Source organism: Nelumbo lutea, chromosome 2, assembly GCF_056320005.1.
Source record: "Nelumbo lutea isolate HS-2025 chromosome 2, American lotus-T2T, whole genome shotgun sequence".
Classification (NCBI taxonomy): Eukaryota; Viridiplantae; Streptophyta; class Magnoliopsida; order Proteales; family Nelumbonaceae; genus Nelumbo; species Nelumbo lutea.
Window position 1 is genome coordinate 32,819,680 of NC_142685.1, and position 26,318 is coordinate 32,845,997.

Consider the following 26,318-nt stretch of genomic DNA (forward strand, 5'->3'; position numbering starts at 1 on the left):
ACAATTTATAAGCAGATTTATCACTATAACTTCACTCCTTCCAAACACCCACGACCACCCATCAGCTTGACGACATAACATTGGTATCGGAATCATCTTTTACGGATTAACCTATTTTTGTTCAATAATATGATGAATCAGAGTTGATCAAACAGGTTTTCAAAAACATAATAGGTGCCATCACTGGCTAAAATATGAAATCATGTTACTCTATTCAACTTCAGCAAATATATATATATATATATATGTATATATATCAGCTACATAAATCATGTTCCCCAATTCTATTCCATTTAGTGTTGAACACAAAGAAATTGATATAGAACTTATATTTATAAGGGTTTGGCAGAAGTTTCAATGCTGGTTGCAGCTTGACAACTCTCTTTATCTGTGCTTGGGGCTAGCTGTATAAGACAAACTCAATACCAAGAGAATCTAAAATATGGAATAAAAAAGGATACAAGACCATAGTCTAGATTAAAACTGCTAGCACCAAAGCACTTATTTAAATGACAAAAATTGAATATTATTAGGATAAGTATCATTTTTGAACTTGTTTAATAAAACAAAGATGGATTGAAATGGTCCAGTGACACCCTCTGTCCTCGAATTTAATGACTTCAAAGCTTATGTTTAAGGTTAAAATGAATCATCAATGATTTGACATAAATCATAGTCATGAAGTTATATTAATGAAGTATTAATAAAAAAATCTATTTTACCTACTTTAAAACTGAAGAAAGAAAAATTATAGATATTAAAGCTATGTTCAATATGGAAATTTACATTAATATAAATTATTGATGGTGTTGGTTGGATGAAGCTATTTTAAGCAAGTTATTTTGTACTTAAACTCCTCTAGTCTATTCGAAGGCTGGATACAAGTAATAGTAGTAGTAGTAGTGTCAATTGACTCCCAAAAAAGTTCGAAAAGAAACCTGCATCCATTATAATAATTAGATCGGATGTGGATTTGACCCCAATAAATCCATTAAGATTTAAGTTGGATTAAATTTTATATTGAATTTTATTAATCTTTTATTTTAAATAATTGGCCTAAATTTGAATATGGATTCTATACAAATACGAACGATTGTACCCAAGGGAAAATGATCCTGCAAGGGATACCAGACCCTAAACTGGGCTAATTTGATTACAACATAAGCCATGTAGGTTACAAACAGATTGGGTTAGATTTGAATTGGAGTATATCCATCAGATTCTCTAACCCCCTAATTAAAATTCAATTTGGATTATTTATCAGATATATGATAAATGTTACAAATTGATTCGATATATATATATATATATATATATATATATATATATATATAGGGGTGATTGAATTCAATCTGATTTCAAAACAAATCATATTTTACAATCCGATCCAATTCTAAAATCCAACGAAGATATCAAAATCCAATAAAATTGGATCAGATCAGGACCCAATCCGTTTACACCTAAAGGTGTATGCCAGGCCGGGCCAGGTTGGCATGGCACGACAAGCAGGCGTCTCATGCCATGTCAGCCCGCGGGCTGGGCCAGGGCCATGCTTGCTACCTCTAGGATGCTTCAGGTGTCTATCTGAGCTAGTCCACAGGCCAAGCTTTAGGCCAGAGCGGGTTGTGGACCAAACCAAGCCATGAGAGGTATATTTTTAAAATTTTTGAAAAAAAAATGAAAACTTTAAAATAAATTAACAAAATGGACAACAAATTTTAAAAAAAAAAATCTTAAAATTTTATTATATATGTATTTTGATGTATACAGTTGTTTATATATGCAATAATAAAATGAAATTAAAAAAAAACTACAATACAATTGGAATAAAATATTATAATGAATTTGAAAACAAAAATTCATATACATATATATATGGGCCGTGTCAAGCCGATCTGGGCCACAGGCCCATTCCAGCATGGCCCACACTATCGTGCCAGCTTGTGAGCCTGAAAACTCAAGCCCGGAACAGCCCATACCTTCATGTTGTGCCCGGCACTGCCCACGTGCTACAGTGACCCCTAAATATTGGATCACATCAAACTTTCAAACTCTATTGACAGCCCTAGTCAAGACCACATATGGTTCTATATTTCAAGGGGCCTAGTCATTTATATTTTATAATATGGCCCAGACTTTCAAATCAAATCTAACCAAATTGAAATTGACAGTTTGATCTGGTCTTGCCTTAAAACCAGTCTGATGTGGTTAGAAAATTTCTTTGACCATAATTTTCTGGTTCAGTTTGGTTTTCTGAATTTCAAAAATCTTAACCAACTGTTGGTGGTTCAGTTGATACCTGGTAAGACCTCTGACATTGTAGTAGAGACATGAGATCAAATTCCACTGCCACTAGGATTGGGGGTTGGCCCAGTTGGGGAATGGGGAAAAAGAAGAAGGTGTCATTTGTTAACAAGTCAATTTGATGTTTGAATTTTATGTCATTTATGCAGGATTTTTTGTTATTTGGACCTTTTAATTAGGTTAAGCTCAATAGAAAATAATCTGGTTTGAGTTCTATACAATCTGAAATCTGTTCCAAACTAAACTAGATTGTTCTCTTTGAATATATACATACATACATACATACATATATATATATATATATAAAGCATAGGCAGTGATTTAGAATTACGATGGTTAGACCTAAAATCTAAAAATAAAGGAAAATCACCTTAATTACACCCAAATTTACACAAACTTGTAATTAGAAGCGCTGGGTGAACTAATATGTGGCACAGGAAGAGCCCTTTCAGGTTGTTGAATGTGGACGGAGAAAATTTTCTCATGACCACCAGAGCAGCTAAATTGTCTAATTGCTAGGCTTTGATAGTTTCACCTAACTAGCAATTACAACCAAATTGACAAACTAAAACCATGTGTCAAAATGTGGATCTTCTTTACTTTACTAGTTGAATGGCATTTGCAGATAAGAGAAAGAGAGAGATCATTTTGGTTCTTTTTAAAAAGGAGGAAAAGGGCAAAAGCTAAATTGTCTAATTCCAAGGTAAGTATCGGCATTAAGATAAAGATTTATCATACTCACTTACAGATTACACACTCCAAAATTCTCTGTGACCTCTCAGTTGTATATGGAAAGTAAATGCTGGCAAATAAAGCTATTTCAAGCTTTTAACACCAAACAACCTACTGTCATCAGTGCCAGGAAATTAATTATTTAGTTTGGATTTTACATTGCATTGAAGCTAATTACCTCCCTCACCCCCTTAAAATGGTGACGTTTCCAATTGCTAAGTAGTTATCATTTTAAAATTTCAGCCTTTGTTTTTAAACGACATTAGCCCGAGCGGTTGAATCGTTCGACCTGAAAATCACTCAGGTTTGTGGTTTTGTTTAAGGTCCAACCTGTTTTTATGTAGAAAACAATTGATTTGATCAAAGAATCACTAATCGGGATGGTTGAACCATCAAACCGTTCAACTTGAGCAGCAGTTTATGGTTTGATTATAAAAAAACTTAAAACAAAAAAAAAAATAAAAAATGTATTTCTGCATCTGTTATGTGATTTAGGTAAACGCACCCCTAAAAGCTAGCTGTCAAGAGGGAACCCAATAATATATATACCCTACAACAGCATCCCATTCTACCAATGTGGGATACCTCACATTAGCATCTCATACTACCAACAATGAATCAGAACAGCATCTCTTTCTCTCCCCTTTCTCTCTTCTTCTCTCGTCTCTTTCCTCAATGTCTCAAACCGCAGGTGTTGTAGCTAGTGGCAACCTTCTTGGGCAGCGGCGAACAAAATGATCTGCAACCACACTATCTTTGAGCTATGGCATATACTCGCAGCGGCAACCGGGCAGCAACCTGATCTTGGTTCAAAAAGAATACCCTGTTCCCGACATAGATTTGGGTTCTCTCTGAAATGTTTGATTCAAAAAAAAAATCAAAACATTGATTCAGTTTGATTCAGAAACATGCTTCAGTTCCGAGTTATTTTTTCTCTTTGGAGTCTGAAATACATCATAATCACGCCCACATTCAAAAAAGATGCTTTGGTTCTTTCTGAAGACCAAAGTCTGATTTTTCTCTAAATAATATTGTATTTATTATTATTATATTAAATATTTTATACTTTTTATGATGTCATGGGTTGAACCATTCAACCTGAATGGTTGAACCATTGACCCAGAAATTAGAGGTAAGTGCGGTTCTGATTTTGGGTTGATTTTTAAAGAAATTGATTTCAGAAAACAGGGTTCATTTCTTTCTTTTTTTTATTTTTTCCTTAAGGCTCAATTTGTTTATGGTGCAAATTTCATTTGCATTAATGTAAATGCATGGGAATGCAAATAGGTTGTGATGTAGGTATATTTGGTCAACCCACCACACATGGCATCAGCTAGGGTATTTTCGACAAAGGACAATCTCCTAAGGGCAATGGGGTAATTCCAGCCCTTAGCGATTATGGAGCACTTAATGTGGGCGCACATCCTAGGTGCATTTACTCCTGAGCCACTAATGTGGGGGTCGTGGTCGGCCGATGCCTCTCTTGAGTCCCCCTACGTGACCACAATATACAGAACAGATACATGTTGTGCATTATTCCCCACTTAGGCGACTCCTATTATAAAAGGGACACTACAACTAAAGTTATGCATGCATACTTGAGTTATCACTTACACTCTTGTAGTGACCTTAGCTTTCTCTAAGCCCCCGGCTAGCTTGACTGTCGGAGTCCTCGCCCCTAGGGATACTCTCAAGGCTTCAGACGCATTTTCACTCTTGGCATATGAGACCAATAGCCATTGGACCTTGAAAATTACTTTGTTGCCCTCAATTCCATATTTGGAAGCATTAATTGGTGTCGTCTGTGGGAACGACTTAACATCTTCCCCCTTTTTCACAATAAACTTTAAGAAACTACCTAACATTTCCGAAAATGGCTGAAATTAGGATAATGTCACCAATGCCCAAAATTTGGTCACCTACGAACAATTTAATGTGGTGCTCCAGCAACTTGATAGTTTGGTTCAACAACTGGACAAACTATGGTGGCCGCCCTGTTGGAGGCTGAGAACAATAGGACAGGAAATCTGCTCACAACACAGTGAGCCAATGCCTAGGCAAGCCCGCAAGCGCACCTTCGAAGACCCCTCGAAGTCTGGTAGCAATAGTCGTCAAGCAAGCAAGCACCGATCCAACACATCTCAGCTTCCACCCAGTCAAGGTGGAAACCATTACAACCTCCGTGTTCATGACGCTCCGGAAGACTATAAGGATCATCACACTGATCGCACTGCCTCCAACCGCAATAAGGACGACGACGGGTGCTCAGGCCACTATAGCCCCCCTCATCAATCGGGAGTTGGCCGACGTCGTGTCTCTCCCCCCAATAGTGTCCACCCTCCACAACCATCTAAATGATCGCCGGATTTGTAGAGCCCGGGATCATGCCGAATCCAAAAACTCAGGAAACCATGTAGACATTTTACGGGTGAGAGAATCCTGGGAACTGGCCGAGGTTCCCATGCCTCAGATTGATTGACGTCTCCAGGACCTCCAGGCGCAAATCAACACCATCCAAGATGAGATAAGACGGGTGAAGGAGGGCCAAGGTGATGCCTCAACTAGTTAGCCTGCCTCGTCCACCCAAGGCCTTCACTGACTCCACCTCGGAGCCACTCCCACCTAATTTCAAAGCGCCTACTCTTGAAACTTATGATGGAAGCACGGATCTGGAGGATCACTTGGAGAGATTCTGAGCCCTAATACTCCTCCATGGTTACTCCAACGCCCTGATGTTCCAAGCCTTCTCAGCAATTTTCAAGGTAGCTGCCCACAGATGGTTCTCTATTCTCCCCCCCCCCCCCCCCCTTGGTCCATCAGCTCTTAGGACCAATTCGCAGACCTTTTCTTGGCCCACTTTGTGAACAGTCAACGGTGTCAGAAGATCGTCATCTCCTTAATGTCCATCAAGTAGAAGCCTGGGGAGAGCCTTCAGGCCTATATGAAGAGGTTCAATCATGAGGAGCTCGAGGTTTAAATACCTTAACCCCATTAGTGGCCTCTGCCCAGACCCCTCAACTAGTATATTTCCAAGACACCGCCTAAAAACAAGGCAGGATTTCTCAAAAAAGTAAAAAAAAAAATACATAGCATCTAAGGAAGCCAAGACCAACAAGCGCTTGCAAAACCTAGAGACTGGCCCCAGCATAAAGAAGAGGAAAGACAGGGACGGACCGACCGATGGCCCAACCAACAAGAACAATGAGAAGAAGTCATCGGCACCATCCTTTGACAAGTACACTCCCTTGAATGCCTCCTGAACTCATATTCTTATGCAACTAGGGAAGCAGGAGTATATGCAGTGGCCCACCAAGCTAAAGAGGAATCCCATAAGGGGAAACCCAAAGTATTGTAAGTTTCACCGCAGCATGGGCCACAACACTAAAGATTGCTATGATCTCAAAAACGAGATCGAGTCCCTCATTCGACAGGGACATTTGAAAGACTATATTAGCAATGAAATTCTAGTATCGTCGTCTGCACCTACGCTAGCCGACCCCCAACCTAGCCGCACATTGTTTGGGGCCATTGAAGTCATAGCTGGTGGATCGGCTTTCAGGGGAGAGACTGCCTCGGCCAGAAAAGCCTATGCTCGACAAATGAACATTGAGCATAGGATACCAAAGAAATAGAAACCAGAGGAGCTCACCTCATTTTCGGATGACGACCTCAGAGGGGGTGTCTATACCCCACGACGACACGTTGGTGGTTTTGATGGTAATTACCAACTACGAAGTAAGAACCCTCATGGACAACGGTTCTTCAGTTGACGTCATGTTCTATAAGGCATTCGAGAAGATGCAACTGACGACTAACCAACTATAACCCATCGACGTGCCTTTAGTTGGATTCTCCGAAGCAGCTATAAGATTGGAAGGAATAATTACCTTACCCATCACAGTAGGGATAGAACCTTGGCACGTCACTCATATGAGCCTATGGCACAAAATTGATGTAACATAGCATAAAAAATAATCAAACTCTGTGTTGTTCATTTTCATTTTTCAAAAAAAAATAAGAAAAGAAAATCTATGTTGGTGGTTACAAACCATTAGTGAGGAGTTACTTAAAGACACCAATGTCTCACAACTATCTAGCAAAGAACTAAATAACAAGGATTGTAGTTCATCATCTAACACCATTTTCATGGAGAAGAGTTGATTTACAATGCTTTGCATTTCATTTAAATGCTCCGCAATTGATATACCTTCCTTGAACTTCAAGTTCAAAACTTTCTAATAAAGAAAGCTTTGTTTCCCGTTGTTTTTCTCTCATACAAACTTTCTAACTTTTTCCAAAGAGAGTGTGTTGAAGTTTCCGCAGAAACATGGTGGAAGGCACTGTTTTCTATCCATTGTCTAATCATCCCTGTAGCTTTTCTGTCAATTTTTTTCCATTCCTCAGTGGACATCCCTTCCGGTTTGCCTTCTCCTTCAATAGGTCCATACAAGTCTCTACAATACAATAAGTCTTCCATTCTTGGTTTCCAAATGGTCTAGTTTTTCCCATTCAGCATAACCATAGGACGTGTACCAACATCCATGATTTACGCACCCAAAATTACTTCAACCAAAGCTCTGATACCACTTTGTTGGGAATAAAACCCCTTGTTAACAATGTATAAGTCAGCAATGTAATTATCAGAGGAGAAACAACAAGTAATAGCCAATGGAAAAAATAATCAAACACCACAAGAGGAATAGCACACTAGAATTTTTAACATGGAAAACCTCTCTAATGTAAAGAGTAAAAACTGCAGGGCACTAACTCAGAAATATTCCACTACCAACAAGAATAATGGATTACAACTTCTCTAATTCCAACTAGAGGATATCAACTTCAAGAGACAAGAACCTCTTGAATATACAACAAGTCATTAAACAAGAAGTGTTTCAATCAACAAAACACGAGCAAGATTTCACCAACCAAACTGTCTAAACTCTCTCTAAAACCATTGTTGAAGAGCTAAGACACCCACCAAATGCTTGATGGAATAAGTGTAAAACAACAGCCACAATGGTTGATTGAATGTGCTCTTGTTCACATAGCAAGAAGCTTGAATCTCTTCTTCTCTTGTAAAAGAGGAATTTTCCCTTCTCACTCTCTTCTCCTCTTTTCTTCTCAATGAGTTAATAGCATTCACTTCATCTATGGATTAGACATGGGAAGGCTTTATTGGACCTCGCAGGTTTAACACTCTTTTAGATGTGAAAATTTTGATGTTTGGATGAACATATTATCAGAGGGATCACCAAGTCACCTTATCCCTTAACAACCTTGCCAAGGGAGGGTCGAAAGATCTTTATTGCACTGGGATCTTCATCAATGAGTTAGTTGCATTCACTTCTGGATTTGTTTTCTAGTCGTCTCTCTGAGACATGTAGCAGGATCCCCTTTGGGAATACCTGACTTCCTCTTGCTTCTTGATGTTTAACAAAACCCTCTCATTATTATTGATCAAAAAGGACAAATATCAATGATGTATCCTTCATGTTTCACTTTGTTTTAGCTTAAAGTAATGCAATTCCAACCAAACTTACAAGAGAAGAATGAAGTTTTACCAAGAGAGGGTTATGAGAAATCTTGTGTTTTTTATATTATTTCTCGAAGTAATGTAACACTTGTTTTCCAATCCCTCTAAATGTACAACCAAAACATTGAAAAACATGAACATCTACCTAAAAAGTGGAGGTAGTAGATGGAGGGGGATGGGGATTTAAAAGATATATCCATTGACCATACTAATTACTGGCCTCAGCATTTTGAGCGTAAGTAAAACCATCTTGTGAAGCAGTAGAGGAAGGAGCAGTGTTTCCACTTGGACTTGGCCTTTGTAGACCTGAAGCAGCAGTGGTATTAAAGCTATCAAAACCTCCACTTGTTGCAGTGGTTGGGTTTGCTTGATACATCACTGGTGTAACCATAGAAGGTGCACCATTAGAAGTTGGAGCTGCTGTGCCCCCAGGAACAGTTGTTGGAGAATTAATTGTCGGAGGCCTTGGCAATCCATTAACTTGCATAGGCAAAGGTGTACCAGATGGGCCAAATACTGATGGCATAGATGGAGCAGCTGCATAACCTACAAAGGTCAACACATAAGGTAATGCAATCCATTATCATCAACATTAAAACAGCAACAAGTGCATTCTTTGTGCACAAGTACCAACCAAATGGTTTATCAATATATGGTACATAAACTGAAACAATCCTCAGGAGAAAATCAAGGACTAATTACTAATGCAAGAGGTATGAAGAAAAAAGATGAGGAAAGATGATTTGTTAAATCAAAATGAATTTTTTGGCATTAGTTTTCTATGTCCAAACATGAACAAGCTTCATAATTATTAGACATTAGAAAGCTTTTGCCTGCATATCCAAGTTGAGTAAAAATAACAGTGAAGTGCATGATTTCAGAAAATTAGGTAAAAAAAAAAACCAATGTACAAGCCTAGACAAGAATCTTAATTTGGTTATTGGAGTTTCACTCTTTTTTGATAAATGGAAATATTGACTTCCCTTTTTTCGATTCTTTGGCTTTTAGATTTGTTTTTCTAGTAATTCGTCTACTTATCTTAGAATTTATTTTATTATTAGGAATTCATCAAAATACCACAATAACTCGGCAAATCTAAGTTTGAGATTCGTGATATGTTCTCAAAGTCATCACATATCTTGATGTTAGGACTCTTCAAATTAATGTAAGTCCACATTTTTCTTCGCATTATTTGCCTTAAATCCACAATGGTTTTCAAGGCTGGAACCATTTAGAGGAGTATCCTTGTATTCAATGTTATCAGACTTAGAACGGACTCGATAGTTGGACCCTTCGAAAAAGAAACCAATGACCTTTCCAGTTTTATAAACCCAATATTCAAACATTTTTAAAACCAGATGACTCACCCTCAACTCAATAGAACCATTGAAAACCATCTGAGTTTTAGCAACCCAAACAATTTTCAACAACCCACTTACCCACCCAGGCTATTGCTTTATTGTAGTTACAAAATAGCCATGAGAGGACTAGATATGTAACCTACCATTCAACATTATTTGTGTACTTTTCTCTCAAAAAAATGTTGACTTAATATAAGCATATATTTTAATGAAAAAATGTGGTGGATCACAAGACTCAAACCTCATTTACCCGTATAAAAGCAAGAAAAGCACCCATCCAACCGCTAACTTCTACAGTTATAATATGTATAATATTTTATATATGGCACGAGTCATTAGGTCAACCTAGTTTTTGGGCCATTTGACCTATGACCATCTTTACAGACTTGCAAACAGTTAGAGAGGGAGGGGAATCCATGTTGTACATTATTTTTAACTTTTTTTTTCTTATCAATAACAGAATGCTTTATTAGATAATGAAAATTGTGAAACTTTAAGTACGAGAAAGGGGAGGTAAAATATCTTAACTCCCCCACAACAGAGAACAAGAAAGAAAGCTAAAAAATAGCCCAAAACAAAGAATCCTTAAGCACCCCTTGCTTGGCTAACCCATCTGCCATGGAATTAGCACTTCTCTTCACCCAGCTGTACTTCACCCCAATATCCCTACTCAGCCATTTAAATTTTTTCTTTTCATTTCTGTAGCTCCACAAATCACTGCTGTCTTCCTTCAACCACCTAATTACCACCTTCGAGTCCCCTTCAATGACCAAGCACCTAATGTTTAATTCTATAGCTCTTTTGATTCCTTCCAGAGCTGCTAAAATGTCTGCCCTAAGAAAGTCACCCTCTCCAATAGGGCCAGAGAACATAGCATTAATAATCCCAGCCTCATTCCTGAAAACTCCCCCAATCCCAGAAAGCCCAGGATTCCTTAAACAACCATCAAAATTCAGTTTCATGAATCCTGAAGGAGGGGGGACCAAGAAGGTCTAGAGGTCCTTTTGCACTAAGCCGAGGTAGCAATTTCTTTCCACTTTCTCAAAAGATCAGCCATGGAGAAATCTGAAAAAGCTCCAAAGATTTCAGCCGGTGACTAACCCTTAAGTGTATCAATTCAGTTAAGTTTTCCATAGATCTTTCCTTGTCTGAAAAAAGTCTAGAGTTCCTCTCTTCCCATATGGACCAGCACATAGCCGCCCTAATGCTTCTCCACATGATCTTCCCTCTTTTATTAGGCCATCTTGAGAACAAAGGAGAGAACAAGATTTGCAAACTCACGGGGGGATTCCAAGTACATCCAAACAGGGATGAAGCCCACTCCCAAATAGTTTTAGTAACTGGACAAGTAACCATAAGGTGGTAAGTCGTTTCCCCATTAGCTTTACAAAGAACACACCTATTGGGAAGTAAACAAGAATTAGGTCTCTTTCTTTGAAGCAAGTCAATTGTGTTTAATCTTTCCAGGTAAGTTTCCCAACAAAAACTGTCAACCCGAGGAGGAATGGGTTTACTCCAAACCTCATTAACAGGGAAGGAAAGGCCAAAGAGAGTAGGAGGATGCACCAAACTCTCAAAAAACGACGCACAGGAAAAGGAACCATTGGAGGATGAGGTCCAAATCCTGGAGTCATCCTTACTCGGGTCCAAGAAAACATTTTCAAGGGTGGTGACAGGCAAACCGAATCCGTATCCCTCATTGTTCTCCCCAACCCTAGATTCCATCCAAAGCCGGAATTAGAATCAGAAGGGACTAAGAAGGAAGAAATGGGTTCATTATTCATATCTGACAAGGCATATAAGGAGGGAAATTGATCCATCAAAGATGAGTCCCCAACCCAAGGCTACTCCCAGAATTTTATGAGATTACCAGAGTTCAAATCATACCTTATCCAAGGGGAGAAAACCGGAAGCAAATCATGAATGGCTTTCCAAGGGGAGGTAGCTGTAAACAATGACAGCAACCCAATTATGTGCAGCAGAACATCGCAATTCAGGATTCATAATGCCAAGGAAGCACTTGTTGAGGTTGTCACCATCAAGGTTATGCATTGGCTAAAAGTACATCATCTCTTCAAGAACTTCTCCTCAGCTGGCTTAATTAGAAATTGGAGTGCTATAGCCGTATCCTCTCCTTCCTTTCCTATGATACAAGAAAGTTGGGTACCACCACCGCCTCAGGTAAGGGTGAAGCTAAAATTTGATGGAAGCTCCTTAGGTAATCCAGGTCAGTCGGGAGTTGGGAGCGTGTTCAGAAATGAAGAAGGAAAAGTCTTGGCCCTTTACTCAGGCCCAATTGGGGTGGGAGATTCATTAAGGGCAGAAGTAATGGCCTTACTTCAAGGTGTGAGACAAGCGAAACAAAATGGGGAATGTAGCAATTAGTAGTGGAAGGAGACTCCAAGTTGGTAATAGGGTGGACGCAATCTAGAAACTTGGGAGTTTGTTCTCTTAGACAGCCTCTAAGAGAGATTATTAACTTAGCAAGGGAGATTGGGGTGCATTTTAAATGGGTAAGAAGGTCAGCAAATGGAATGGCTGGCACTTTAGCTAAGCAATGAGTTACTAGGGAGGCTTTGTTTTGGGATTATTTGTAAGCTTTTTTGTTTTTTTTTTTTCATCCATTTTGTGGGTGGTAAGTCTGTAATCTTTTCAATTCTCTAATGAAAGTTACCGTTTCCTAAAAAAAAAAAAAAGATGAAATACAGATAGCTACACCACATGATGGCAATGATGAAGAGAGATTTCAGGAATATGAAATCAGAATAAAGTGAAGAAAAGAAAGAACAATAGCTGTTATACAGAACTGAACAAATTATTGAGAGAGAGAGAGAGAGAGAGAGGGAGGGAGGGAGGGAGGGAGGGAGAGCACTAACAGACAATAGATGCCTGCAGCAATCTCCAAAACATAATTTGTTAAAGTAAATCTTGCTTATTCAAAAAAAAAAGTTCCAAATACAAGGACTATACTTAATAGACTATATCCAACTCAAAACTAACAAAATAATTTCTAATTGCTGTAAATGAATAAAATCAGAGAGAATTCATACAGGTACTCAAACTAACTTGAATTGTTAAATACAGACTTTTAAGCCTAGTAAAATTAACTAAACCAACTGCAACCAAAAATAGATAAAAAAAAAAATTAAAGGACTCAAATATAGTTACAAATTAACACACTATCAATCAAACGGAAAAAGGATGGCAGCTCTTGAACCCCAAGCAGAGTAAGTAGACCTTGTGGGAGCATCTGGAGGGTCTTTAATAGCCCATAGAGGATACCAGTTCAACTAAAGTAGAGATATTAACCCTTCTTACTAGGCCTCAATTCTCAGATGCCCAAGAGACTCACTCAACCGGTCAACCCTCATCTCTAGCTATCAAGGGAGGTTCAACCAAGGAAACAGCAGACACAAGCAAGGACGGCCCAGCTGAAGCTGGCCCGATACCTTAAAATTAAGTCACAAGTTGAATGACAGACTTGAGATAATTTTCCAATTTTGCATTGAGGCTAAAATAACTCATAGACAACTCTTTTCGATAAACAACAAAATTATATTCATTGAAAGTGAAAAATTAAAAATACAGCTTTTAAATGAAATCTTTCTCCAAATTTCTAGCAAGATCAGAGGATTAATATATCCCTGCCAAGATAATTTGGTGCAAGGTTGTTCTTTTTTTCTTTTTTTCTTTTTTCTTTTTTTTTTTTTTGCTTTGTGTGTGTGTGTATGTGTGTGTGGAAGGGTATGATGGTGGGTTCCCCTAACTTGTCTGTGTGAGAACCATGCAGAATCTATAAGCCACTTATTTCTACACAGTGACTTCACCATGGAGGTATGGTCCAAGATCTCGGAATTGTTCTCAGTTTGCAGTTGCTGCCTGGAATCAGTAGTGGGAGTACTGGAGTTTTTAAAAGGCTGGTGGCTTCAAGGTTTAGTGTAAGGGGGAGGTTGGCTTGGAATATGATACCTGCAGTGGTATTTTGGTGCATTTGGCAGGAAACAAAAAAGGATATTCAAGAAAAAGGGAGCAACCCAGATTCTCCATATATTTCAGAGGATTGTGGAAATGATGTTTTCATGGTTATCTATTCAAAGATAAAATTCCAATACATTTTTTTGTCTATGAGAACCTTTTTGTAAAGAAACAGGGTATGGCAAATTAATCCTGTAGAGGCAGAAGGTTTTATATTCCCTGTGTACTGCTTGTTGTTGTACATCATTTTGCTTTGGTCATTAATGAGTTCTATATTTTACCTTCTTCATAAAAAGTAAAAAAAAAATAATAATAAGAATATTTTAACCACCTCTTGCTGATGGTCCTATTGGAGACAAAGTATCAAAACAGAACTTTCGCCCTTCTTTAACAACCTGGGCCATCCTCTTCCTTGGTCTCAAAGGATTGGTAATGGAGGGTTAACTTTCACTATTACCAATTTGTGCTGCAGGCCAGGTAATGCCCATGGAAACTTGCACAATTCAAATAAGCTAATTAGCAAGGCCTTAAGGACGAACATCTTGTCCAATGGATGTCAATGCCAAATAGACAATTTGACACTATCTTAAAGGGTCTTAAAATGACATTCATTCTGAACTTTGAGAATGTGCAGGTTGATGGTGATCAGTGATCCTCGGGTTTATTTCTATGGTCTCTTGATCTAATGCCATCATATAAGAGATGCTAAAGCCTTCATTTTCAAGTGAACATCAATTCCTTTTTTCTGATTAGTAACAAGTGTTTTATTAATGAAATAAAAGGATGAGATATGCACAATGATACCAAGCATCCCCTAGATTAGGCACTTGTTGATGCAGCAGTTTCTATGTTAGTGAATGTCCCATACTCTCATTAACCATGGAAGCCACAACCTAATTTGGAATTTGGAACACTAGTCAATGAAGCAGTAAAGAGATCTAAAGAAGTTTTGATTTACCTGGAGCACCAGCAACAGGTCTAGGTAAAACAGGGGGCCTGATTCCTGGAACCAAAGATGATGTCCCAGGTACCTGTGGAGCTCCAGTTGGAAAAATAGGTGTTGGCAGAATAGGAAGACGGGGTCTTTGAGGATTTGCTTGGAAAGAAGCAAGATGTTGATTGTATGCTGCACCAACTTGCTGGAATGCAGCAGTCTGCCCAAGATGCTCCTTGATCCTCTGGTCAATCAGACTTTGTGTTTGTTGCTCCTCAAATTGCTGATAATAGGAACGCACATTTGCCTGAGGTGGCATAGAGAATGTCAGCAATAAAAAGGTTTCTTTGTCATGTTTACAGTAAATATACTACCTTGTGTTTGTAGCCTGCACTGTGCTGATTTCTAACAGAAGGCTGCAATACAAAAAAAGAAGGGTAAGTGACATAGAAGGTACATTTATTTCAACTTGAGTTATGAGGATAAAGTTAAACAAGATATTACCTCAGTGTGAAAATTCCAAGAGATTTACAAAATACAATGAGTACATACAAGCAAAATTATGTGGTTTTCTTTCCTTCTGGGTTGACATGGTGCAGGTGTAGGAATCTATTATTATGAATATATATATATAAAGCAGCTCTGGGTCACTTTGGGAGCACCAACTTTGCTTTACTGCCCACACATTTATCCAATAAAATTTTGAAAAAAAAAATCCATCACAATGAGACAGGTTTCTGAGATAATAAAAAGGTTCTAAGAGATTTAAAATGTCATTAAATCAGCAACAATAAGCAAGCAATTCTATTAAAAATGCCAAAATCAGATGCTCTCAGTTTTTACTGGTGTTAGAATGAGGAATGAGAAACGTTCTTTGGGAGCCAAGTGAGGAGAAGGACCATAGAGTAAGGTGGGAAGTGGTTAGCAGAAGCAAGAAGTTTGGTGGATTAGGGTTAGGGAATATCCAAGAGAGGAATGTTTTAGTGATAGGAATTGATCAGCACCCCTGAAAACTTATAAGAAGGCCTTACAACAGGGTCCTGATATGGCATAGTGATAGTACTTGGGATTTGGACTGAATTGGACACCAAGGGTATTTTTGTCATTTTACAAATTTTCTGTAGGGTCCAATAATAAGGTTTAATTGTCTATTTATAGTTTGTTTATGTTTACAATTTCAGAGTCATTGCATAACTAGGGTTAGATTTATTGAGCCTTCTTTGAATTGAAATAGAATATGACAGCTTAGTTCGAGTTCTACTAGGATTATTGAGTCTAACAATTTGACTCCTAGGACTATTATGAGTGTAACAGTTTGACTCATAATAGTCCCTACAGGGGGTGTTTCGAGTCGGTAGGTGGTTCAGGGGGGAGACTGGCCTTAAACCGGCCCCTACGAACCAGATTTGAAAAAAAAAAAAAAAAGAGTTCTTTGAACCTTGGTTTAGAGTCTATAAATATGTATGGACGTTTTACACAAAAAGTAATGAAGTTTATTAAGTTTTCTTCAGCTTAAGCTAACTATGGTGAGTGATTGCAAAGCCCTAGAGTGATTCCAAGCTCCCTATGAGTGATTCCAGGTATTTTCTCTCTTATTCCTTCAAAAAGCCATTGTAGCCATCAACAACCATAAAATTCTAATCAAAGAAGACCATTCAACATTCTCTAAGGACTAGAACTGAGCTAGTCCTACATCAGTTAGGGAAATGGTTGTAGAGATTACCTAAGAATAGAAACAAGTTGTGGACAAAAGTTATCATCAGTATTCATGGGCTTGCGCTTGATGGCTGGGATTCCCGGATTTTGGCTAGGGCCTCTAAAGCTTCTCCCTGGAAGTTCATCAATGCAATTTTACCATCCTTCCCATTTGTCAAGTATAATCCTTGTTCTGGAAATTGTGTCAAATTCTGGAAATATGCATGGTTGGATAGTTCTCCTTTGAAGGAGCAATTTCCCGCTCTTTATGCCATTTCCAATCGTAAGGATTCATGGGCTTGCACTTGATGGCTGGGATTCCCGGATTTTGGCTAGGGCCTCTAGAGCTTCTCCCTGGAAGTTCATCAATGCAATTTTACCATCCTTCCCATTTGTCAAGTATAATCCTTGTTCTGGAAATTGTGTCAAATTCTGGAAACATGCATGGTTGGATAATTCTCCTTTGAAGGAGCAATTTCCCTCTATGCCATTTTCAATCGTAAGGATGAGCCTATTTCTTCTTTCATTGTGCCTTCTAGTTCGCCATCTAGGTTTGACTGGACCTTGGGATTCAAGAGGGGGCTTCGTGAGTTGGAAATGAGTGTTCTTGTGTCTATTGTCCAAATGTTGGTTGGGGTTTTTTGGACCCTACTAAAAGGGACTGTCGAATTTGCACTCTTACTTCTTTTGGGTCATTCTCTTGTGCCTCTTTCTTTTTAGCCTTAAGCCAGGGGATAGTCTAGGGACGCCTTTTCCTGTAAGGGAGGTTTAGAGCAAGCCTATCCCACCTTGTGTGGGTGCATTTTGTATAGGAAGCCTATTAGGAGAGAATCAACACTTTTGATTTGCTTCAAAGAAAAGACCAAATTGGTGCTTATCCCCTAACCGGTGCTCTCTTTGTAATGTTGATGGTGAGCCTTGCTACCATTTATTAATCCCTTGCCCTTTTATTTCACCAATATGGGAATGGCTTCTCTCTTTGTTTGGGTGTAGGTGGAACCCCCTGCCAAATGTGCAAAGCTTGTTTGCCTCTACCTTTGTTAGTTGGTCGAAGAAGAGGGGAAGATATTTATGGAGATGTACAAAGGTGGTTATGTGTTGGACAGCATGGGAAGAAAGGAACCAGAGGATCTTTCTTGATAAGGAGAGAAGTAGGAATGCCCTAATTGAAATCATTATAATTGAGGTGATCCACTAGGTGAAGTCTCTTGATCTTTTCAAAGGAATCCTAGTAGATGATTTGGTGAGGAATTGGAAAGTTGTTGTTGACTCAGCTCCTAGTAAGGTTGTTGTAAGACCAACTTGGTCCCCTCCTCTGAATTTTGATGGGAGTAGTGAAGGAAATCTGGGTCCCTCAAGCATAGGGGGTGTCTTTAGAAATGAGGAAGGAAAAATCATTGCTACCTACTCAGGATCGATTGGTGTTGGAGATTCTTTGAGGGCTGAAATAATGGCTGTGATGGAAAGTCTTCAAAGGGCTAGAGAGCTGAACATTCAGAAGCCAGTAATTAAGGGGGATCCAAAGTTATTATTTAGTGGCTGAAGAAGGAAGAGGCTGGATGGTGGTGCTATATTAACGAGAAAAGGAGTATTTGGCTGCCTCGGGGAAAATCCAATGAGAGAGGATGGAGACCCAAGTTTTTCGAGATTTCTTGATTAATTACAGACAGAACAGAATTGATCAAGAAAATTACAAACAAAATAGAGGTGATGGGGCTGAATCTTGTCTGTTTCACTTCTGATAATGTTTTTTGTGGTGCTGCAGGGGAAAGTTGTGATTTACAGGATGGAACTATTGAAGCTGAGCAGAAGGCTATTTGGGTAGCTCTTTTTTTGCTAGGTATCAGCTATCAGGAATAGAATTCAATTCTAATCCAACCAGACTCCTGAATGATTTTAATACTAGAAACTCCCACTATTCTTCTATCCCATGGTCACGTTTTAGAACTTTAGATGATATTTAAATCTGACTAAAAACATGAACAAGTAAATTTTGTCTATATTCGTAGATCTATAAACGGACCTGCTCATAAGGTTACCAGTGATGCTAAAAATTGTGTCTGAAATTAGATGGTTGCAGGCCCCTCCCGCGTGATTCTTGGATGTTATGAACACTCACTTTATTGTGATTTAATTATTTTATCTATCAAAAAAGCTGCAGGTAAGGTGGAATGCCCAACAGGGGAAGAGGTTAGAAGGAGTTACATCAACCTAAACTATATCCATCTGGAAACTAGATCAACATAGCCAACCCTTAATTCCAAATGGAAAGGAATTTATAATAAGTATTCCTTGTAAAAAGGAAAACAAATATCCCCACTACTATTGCATTTAAGCATCAAAATACCAAAAAAATCTTAAATCACTTCTAGAGAACCTTCCAGAGCAGAGGAAAATCAGTAGAACCATGTCATTTGCTTGTTTAAAAAAAATAAATAAATAAATGGGAGTATGGAAAGGAGGTTAGTAACTCACAGAATCATGAGTTAAGTATGTATCGCAATAATCACAATAATACCTGGAAAATAATGAAATCAAATGATGGATCAGTACAGCAATAAACTTCTGTAGACAAGATGAAATAATACATCAAAGTATTAAAATTTTGAAATCAAGAGGGATGAAAATGCTTTGCCTAGGCATTATGTATGGCCAGAATCAATAGCTAGTAGATAATATTGATCCACTGAAACCTGCAGCTTTAAAAAAACAATGATGAAATTAATACGAGGGAGGAAATCAAATAAATAATAAAGTAATAATCTAATACTACTTTCCAATAGAGATTATTAAACGGCAAAGGCAAACTAAGCATGGTAAAGGAGCATTCATAACTCATCAGAGAAGCATAACAATATGAACTTGTAGTGATTAGGTGAAACCGAAGTTAGGTCTAATAGAATCAATTAAAACTTGTGGCTTGATGAATAACTGTAACTAAGAAATTGCGCACAACAATCCCTAGCTAAGTTTATCATGCCCTGACTCCAAACCCCTAGTGAATCTCCTAAGAGACTAATTTTTTCCTGCTTCAAGGTGGTGTAACTTCTCATCCCCACTCATGCTCAGATCGCAAATAACTCTAAGGCTCCATTTGGCATTGTTCCTACTTGTTTCTGTTCCTAAGAAAATTTAATGTTCCAAAACATTTCTCTTGTTTTCAATTTCTGAGAAACAAAGGACACATTTGGCAGAATGTTCCTGAAACCTGTTTCTGTAGAGAAATGGTGTTTGGATTGCACTGTTTCTGAAGACCATTTCTTTGGATCAAACCACATAAAATCAAGTTTTCAAAATCCCCATGCATAAGTCTTAGAATGTGACATCAACTTCTCAAATTCCCTGTATAATATGCCCTTAACTTGTTCAACTTGTTAGTTGTTTCTGAACTGTGTCTTGATAGTCCTTGCCAGTCTTAGCTAAAAATGCCTTTCTAATAGCCCACCCAGTTTGTTGAATGTTGTGGTGGGATCGATTCCCCTTCTTAACCCGACCGCACATCAATTCAATAAAAATCTTCTCATCCCTCTGGGTCCATTTGGCCATAATGCCATATCAAATTGCTCATTCTTATTTGTATCCCTAGTTTGACTTGAAGCTACTTGCTTATCTTTCTTATTTGATGCCATCTATCCGTACAATTCAATAAGGAAAAATAACCATTGACAAGAGAAGCATAATAGAATAGTTTAATCACCACCACCTTTATTTCTTCCCCCCTCTCCATCTCCCTATCTCTTTCACTAAACGCTTCCATTTCTTTCTCTCACACATAAACCACCAATACAAATTTGTTAAAAAGTCATAGTCTAACCTAAAGCCATGGCAACATTATCATCTGCACTCCCATCCATGTGCACTAGCACAAATGAATTTGCATTGCAAACAAACAGAGCCAAAAGATGTAAAGATGTTTGTAACCTATCATGTTGGTATAGCTTCTATAAAATGATACCACATGACAGAGGCACTGGACAAATCAAAGTTGGTGGTAACTACTATAAGACAGTATAGTAAACAGGTTAGGCAAATTGGTAGAAGGATTGGTTTTAATAACATTATTAAATGGTATAGTAGTTGAATGCATTGATTAATCTGCTATTTACATGATGGAAAATTTTAAATGCCAAATTTAGAAGTGAAATCAAATAAAAAAATAACGAACGTGTTAGCCAAGCAGTCCTCAAGAATTGGTTATAAATACCAATTCCATAATTATGGCAAGTAGTAGTCATGCATTTTCTTTTCCAACACATGGAACGCATTGACAAATAAAGACAACAAATCAGGTCAATAAACTTCAAAATGTCTTGGATGTCCTAACTCCTAATGTGTTGTATCCAATTTCTTGCCAGAGATATTGATTACTGTTATCCCCTTAATTTCAGGTCAATGAGTGTGAACTTCTGGCTGTCCTAAAGTACAACCATTCCAAGTTCCCACCCAAAACTTCAATAATACCAGGATTACTCCCATCCAGTTCTGTGATTACATGGATAATAACCATGGCTTCAAACACCAACTAATTTACTTCCCTATGCAAAAATAATGGCATGCAAGTAAGGATTAAGATTTAAGAAATGGCATTGAAGAATTCCCAAGGTGAAAATTCTAAAAATCAATCTCAATAAAACTTATAGAGCTGCATTCCAATACCAATAGCATGACAGCTACCCTTGTGCAAGTAAAACAACAAAGTAATAACATAACAGAAAAGAGTTCAACAAGAGAGGAAATTTTCTTTTGGCTCAGTTTAGAAAGAGTACAAATACAAATATGTACAATGCAAATACATACAAAATACAAGGTTTTGCACTACATATTTGTATTTGTACTCTGTCCACACAGTTTGGAAGGAATACGAATACAAATATGTACAGTACAAATACATACAAAATAATACAAATTATAAGGTTTTGCACTCTGCATATTTGTCTTTGTACTCCTTCCAAACTGAGCCTCAGTTAAGGAACTTATTATTGCTAATTCTTAATTTATATTATTCTTCTACTGTTGAAAATTTAGGAGTTTATCAATTGGTATCATCTTATTTTTAGTGGCTTGAGCTCATTTATTTTTAATTGACATGCTATTGATGATTGCATCAAAAAGGTTACGTCGCCAAAATGACAACTTCTGAGACGAGAGAAGCAGAGACCATAAGCAAGATTCCAATATAATCTCCATTTACCCAGAAATAAAGGGAGACCTAAATGAACGACATGGTTATATAATACAAAAGAGTTAAAACCTTGCTTTATATATGGGTTTACTTCCAAGAAAAGAGGGTGGAGAAGAACAGTAAAAGATAGAGGTCGTACCTTTGGTTCCCTCTTTGGAATGCACACTTCGGTTCCCCCTTATAACGCAATAACAACAAACAGTAAAAGATATTGCAACAATATTCTCACCGCAGATATCCGTTTGAAATAACAACAAACGATAACAAGAGAAATAGGACGTACCTGGGTACTGATCTCGCAATGCTCTCACCGGAGAAGATAGTCGGAAGACGGAGAATATGTGAGAACTCAACAGAGAAAAAAGGAGAACGTTCCAGAGGGAGTGCTGATGCAGCGAGGGAAGGGAGTAGAGACTTGAGAATAGGCATACGTGTTCATAATGACAATGATGAAAGAAGGGTGAGCAAATGGGTATGTTGTACCCGGAACAAAATAGAACTGAACTCGAATCGACCCTATTACCCTTGGAACTGACCTTACCTACCCGAATTGCCGTGATGAATCGGCCTTAATTGGCCTTGGTGGAACCAGCCTTAAGATTAAAGTTATCTTGAAATAAACTCCAAACAGGTTGCAAAAGCCATGGTTTCACTTGAACATCGAGTTTATTTAAGTGATTTGATCATTTGTTTTCATTTTAATATTTGTATTTGTATAATAAATAATGTAAAGGGTAATATTTACAAAATTTAAATTATAATGACAAATTTTCAACTATTTAATAATATATTATAATAATCTACATATTAATTTACTCAATTTAATCAATAAAGATAATATAAGTTTTAAACTATATATTATCGTTATTGAAAATCAAGTTTTTAAAGGACATGTTTTACTTTTTTTCCTTAAAGGGGGAGAGTAAAGAAAGAATAGGTTCCACGAGTAGACCCTGGAACTCTCTGAAACCACCAAGGACAAAACCGACCTTCACAGAATAGGTTCTAGTTCCAAAAACCTAGAACCGACCCCTACAGGATAGGTTCCAGGTTTTGCCATGGAACCGAATCAAACTGCCCCATGCTCACCCCTATGTGGAACTACATGAGTGTCACGTAAGGGTGAAATAAATCGAGATTTTCATGAATTATTCGAACTTAACTTGTGAAAAACTTGATTTGACTCAACTCAAACCGACCTTCGATACAAGCTTGAGCCCAATATATAAGCTTGTTTGCTAGTTGAGCAAGCTCAAGCCAAGCTCGGCTCATGAGGTTCGCAATCCTAATACACACACATATATACATATATACAAGTGTTGTGAGGAAAAAATTTACACTTAAAAAAAAAAAAAAGAATCCAAGGTATCATCCTCAAAAGTTATGGTATTTCTCTGAGGCCAAATAGCCAAAATACTTACTAAGGGAATGTCAACCAACAAGCTTTCCTATTTTTAGTCATTCCATTAACTTGCACCATTCCAAAAGTGTTGTCATTGATTTGGGAAAGCACCAATGCCTTCAAAAAATGGTTCCACACTACTACACTAGAGTTGTAGTGAAAACAAAATGGGCATATCATAACTACAAAGTTGAAGCCCTTCTTTATAAGCATGTCTTTAGTGAGGCATTTTTCCAATAAAATGACCCAAGTGAAAAACTCTACCTTTGAAGGAATCACAAACCCCCAAATTGCTTTTCTAAGAAAATACTCTTGTGGTTCACCCACTAGGCCCTTATAAAAGGACTTGATAGTGAAACCACTTGAGTGGTTCCATTTTGAACATCTTAAATCATAAGAGTCCACGTTTTGGTGTTGACTATGGAGCATGGTTAGCAATTCAGTTACCATTTCTAATTTCCTATCATTGAAATTCCTAATGAAAGAAGTACACTAAATGGAGCTATTACCATCCACCACAAAGGATACAACCACCATGTCACATTTAAGAGGAGATCCTAATATGAAAGGGAAGATTTAGGCAAGGAATTGGAAGGCCAAATTTTAAAAATTTTCTAACCCAACCCAAGAAGTAATTTCTTAGTGATTTTGAAATATGAAATCTTGGGATCAATCTTGCACTAAATTAGACTAAATTAAAAAACTAAATTAATTTTTTATGATACCTATTATGGAGTCTACAAACGCATCTATCAAAGTGATAGTTCATGCCCAATGTCAAATCTGACCCAATTTCCTGATGGTGTAGCAATGAAGTGAAGTCAATTTAGCAACACAGTTTTCTGCACTTTGAACCTCCAATCTTCTTGAGATTGATATAGAAGTGTGAACTTTCTTACAACTAATGTTTTTCTCCAAAAACACAGTTAGGAACTAAAAGAAAAGCATCCCCACTAGGGCTAAAACGAATTAGGGTTTTATGGGAACAAGAGAGGTGATAGAGAATTGGAGAAAGCTTATGATAGAATGGTTTGCCCATCTCTCTCTTCCCTTGTATAGAGCATACTCTTAGTCCTACTAGGAGCTGAATTCAAATCAAATTTGGATTAGGGTTTATCTTTATTGTTAGAATGGATGCTCCATACCCAAATAGATGACCTAAATCCACCCCAAACTACATGACAACTTAACTAATCATATTAGTTAAGTTATTAGGTGTCTGCTTAACTAATCGTATTAGTAATAGGCCTTAGGCCCATTAACTTTAATGGCTTACTTTCTTATGCATTGAAAGGTCATGTAGGCTTGAACATTGTATGGCATGGGATCCATAAAAGTCTTGCACAAGTTCATAAGGGTTCAGCCCCATCTCTAGAAGAAGCTAGGCTGAATTCACTACTCAAGGGTAGTGAACCCCTAGCCTAATCAACATGGGTTCAGTTGGGGTCAACATTTACATGTAAATGATCATTGCATTCAGCTATCCTATGAAGACCCAAAGACAATGGACTTATATAAGAAGAATCCCATCATGTAATCAACTTATAATGATCTCTTACACTTAACATCTTGACTCATAATCATCCAAACACTACTCATAGGGAATGATATCTTCCCTAGCTGCAAAGTGCAGTGTCATACTCTTTGTTTAGATGGATATTGGGATTAAAACATTTCTCAAACATTTTTCATAAATAGTAATATAACATATAAAGACATTTTACAAATCAAATTTCAAATACAATTGAAATCCACTGCAGACAATTTAGGTTTCTATCAAAGAGACTATAAACTCTGATATTCACTTCGTTCGACAAATTGGTCAATCCTATCACTACAATCATTCACTTAGGTAATTTCTTAGACTGCCCCAACATGCCCAAATATTTGAACCTCGACGGATCTCACTAGTTGGCATATCAAAGATAGTTCAATCCAAAACCTAATGTAATATCATAATCAAGTCTATGGTTAAGTGTAACTTTCTAGTTTTGCACATCTATCTCCAATGTCCAAGACATAACTGGAAATTGGTACAGTTTTAGTATTTATTCCAAACACTCACTACCTATGCTTAGGGTCTAACCCAAACAACTGAGACAAGTTACTCCAACAATTCGACAATATACCAATGTTAGTCTTGTCAAGATAAACTCCATAAGTCTATTCAATGCCTAAAAATATTCTAAACTAACACGAGTCTCATAAATGTTAATGGTTTAAGGAATAATTCACAAAAACATACCAATTATGATCATGAAACAATAATGTACTTTTATTACTCATAAATGTCTGTATACATCAATTTAATTGGAGCTAAGAGCATACACTGTCTTACACTATCATAAGTAATTCAAAGTGTTTGATGTAATTTTCTGTTAATACTATCGCAAATGGTTCTGACCTAAATTCTGTATGTATTTGGAGGTATGGTCTTCCTAAGTTTCAATTGTTGACCCTATGTAGTTTGATGATAACAAACTCATTGAAGATACTAATGGTATGCTAAGTATGCAACTAATCTAAGTAGAATCATTGATTAATTTAGCTAAAACTTCATCAAGACCATTAATACTCCCTCCAAAGTTAAGGATTGCTCCATGGGAATCAAAAAATGAATGGACTACAAGTGCTAAGAAGATTTTGGAGTAGGTTAAGAAGATTTATGTTACAACTCACCGAGGAGGAAAGAAGCATCAAATCTATGGTCTAAGTGTCATATTTTATAGGTTCTTGATATAATCATTTGCTTGAGATGTATAACACAAGATACTCAATAAGACCAAACTTGATAAAATCAACCTTAGAGACAAATGGCTAGAATATGGTTGGTTATTAAGCTTTATTGGACTTAGAAACAAGATTTGAAATTTTGGAAAATAATTTTGAAAGCCAGTAAAAGAATCCCTAAATCTTTGGATTAATTTTTCTAAGATTTCTAAGTGTTAAGTATATGTAGCTGACTACCCAAAAATGTATAGTCAACCATTATTGATAGCCAAAGCCACTATCAAGTAGTAGTCGACTATCCAAAATGCATAATTGACTATGCTTGACAACAAAGGCATGAAATTCCTTGACACTATGCAATAGTTGACTACTTTAAACAACTGGAGTTTGAAAACTCATATCAGTTGACTAATTGGAGGAATTGATCGACTGAAGGAGAAAAAAGTTTCCTTCCTTTGTATGACAAGCAA

General features: G+C 37.4%; 1 protein-coding gene across 2 annotated transcripts; it reads right to left on the reverse strand.

The window, feature by feature from the left end:
* Positions 1-8,607: 8,607 nt before the first annotated feature.
* Positions 8,608-22,042, reverse strand: LOC148869691 (U1 small nuclear ribonucleoprotein C-like). Of its 2 annotated transcripts, none has more exons than XM_088973250.1 (7): positions 22,000-22,042; positions 21,856-21,893; positions 19,170-19,227; positions 19,010-19,052; positions 15,214-15,255; positions 14,864-15,146; positions 8,608-9,115 (listed from the first exon to the last, which is right to left on the reverse strand). In XM_088973250.1, the coding sequence occupies exons 3-7, from the start codon at positions 19,175-19,177 to the stop codon at positions 8,778-8,780; spliced, it is 714 nt and encodes a 237-aa protein (XP_088829376.1). In that variant the 5' UTR covers positions 19,178-19,227; positions 21,856-21,893; positions 22,000-22,042; the 3' UTR covers positions 8,608-8,777. The 2 variants fall into 2 exon arrangements, with proteins under 2 accessions (XP_088829376.1, XP_088829377.1); XM_088973251.1 differs by having other exon boundaries at positions 19,170-19,233; positions 22,000-22,018.
* Between the last annotated feature and the right edge of the window lie 4,276 nt (positions 22,043-26,318).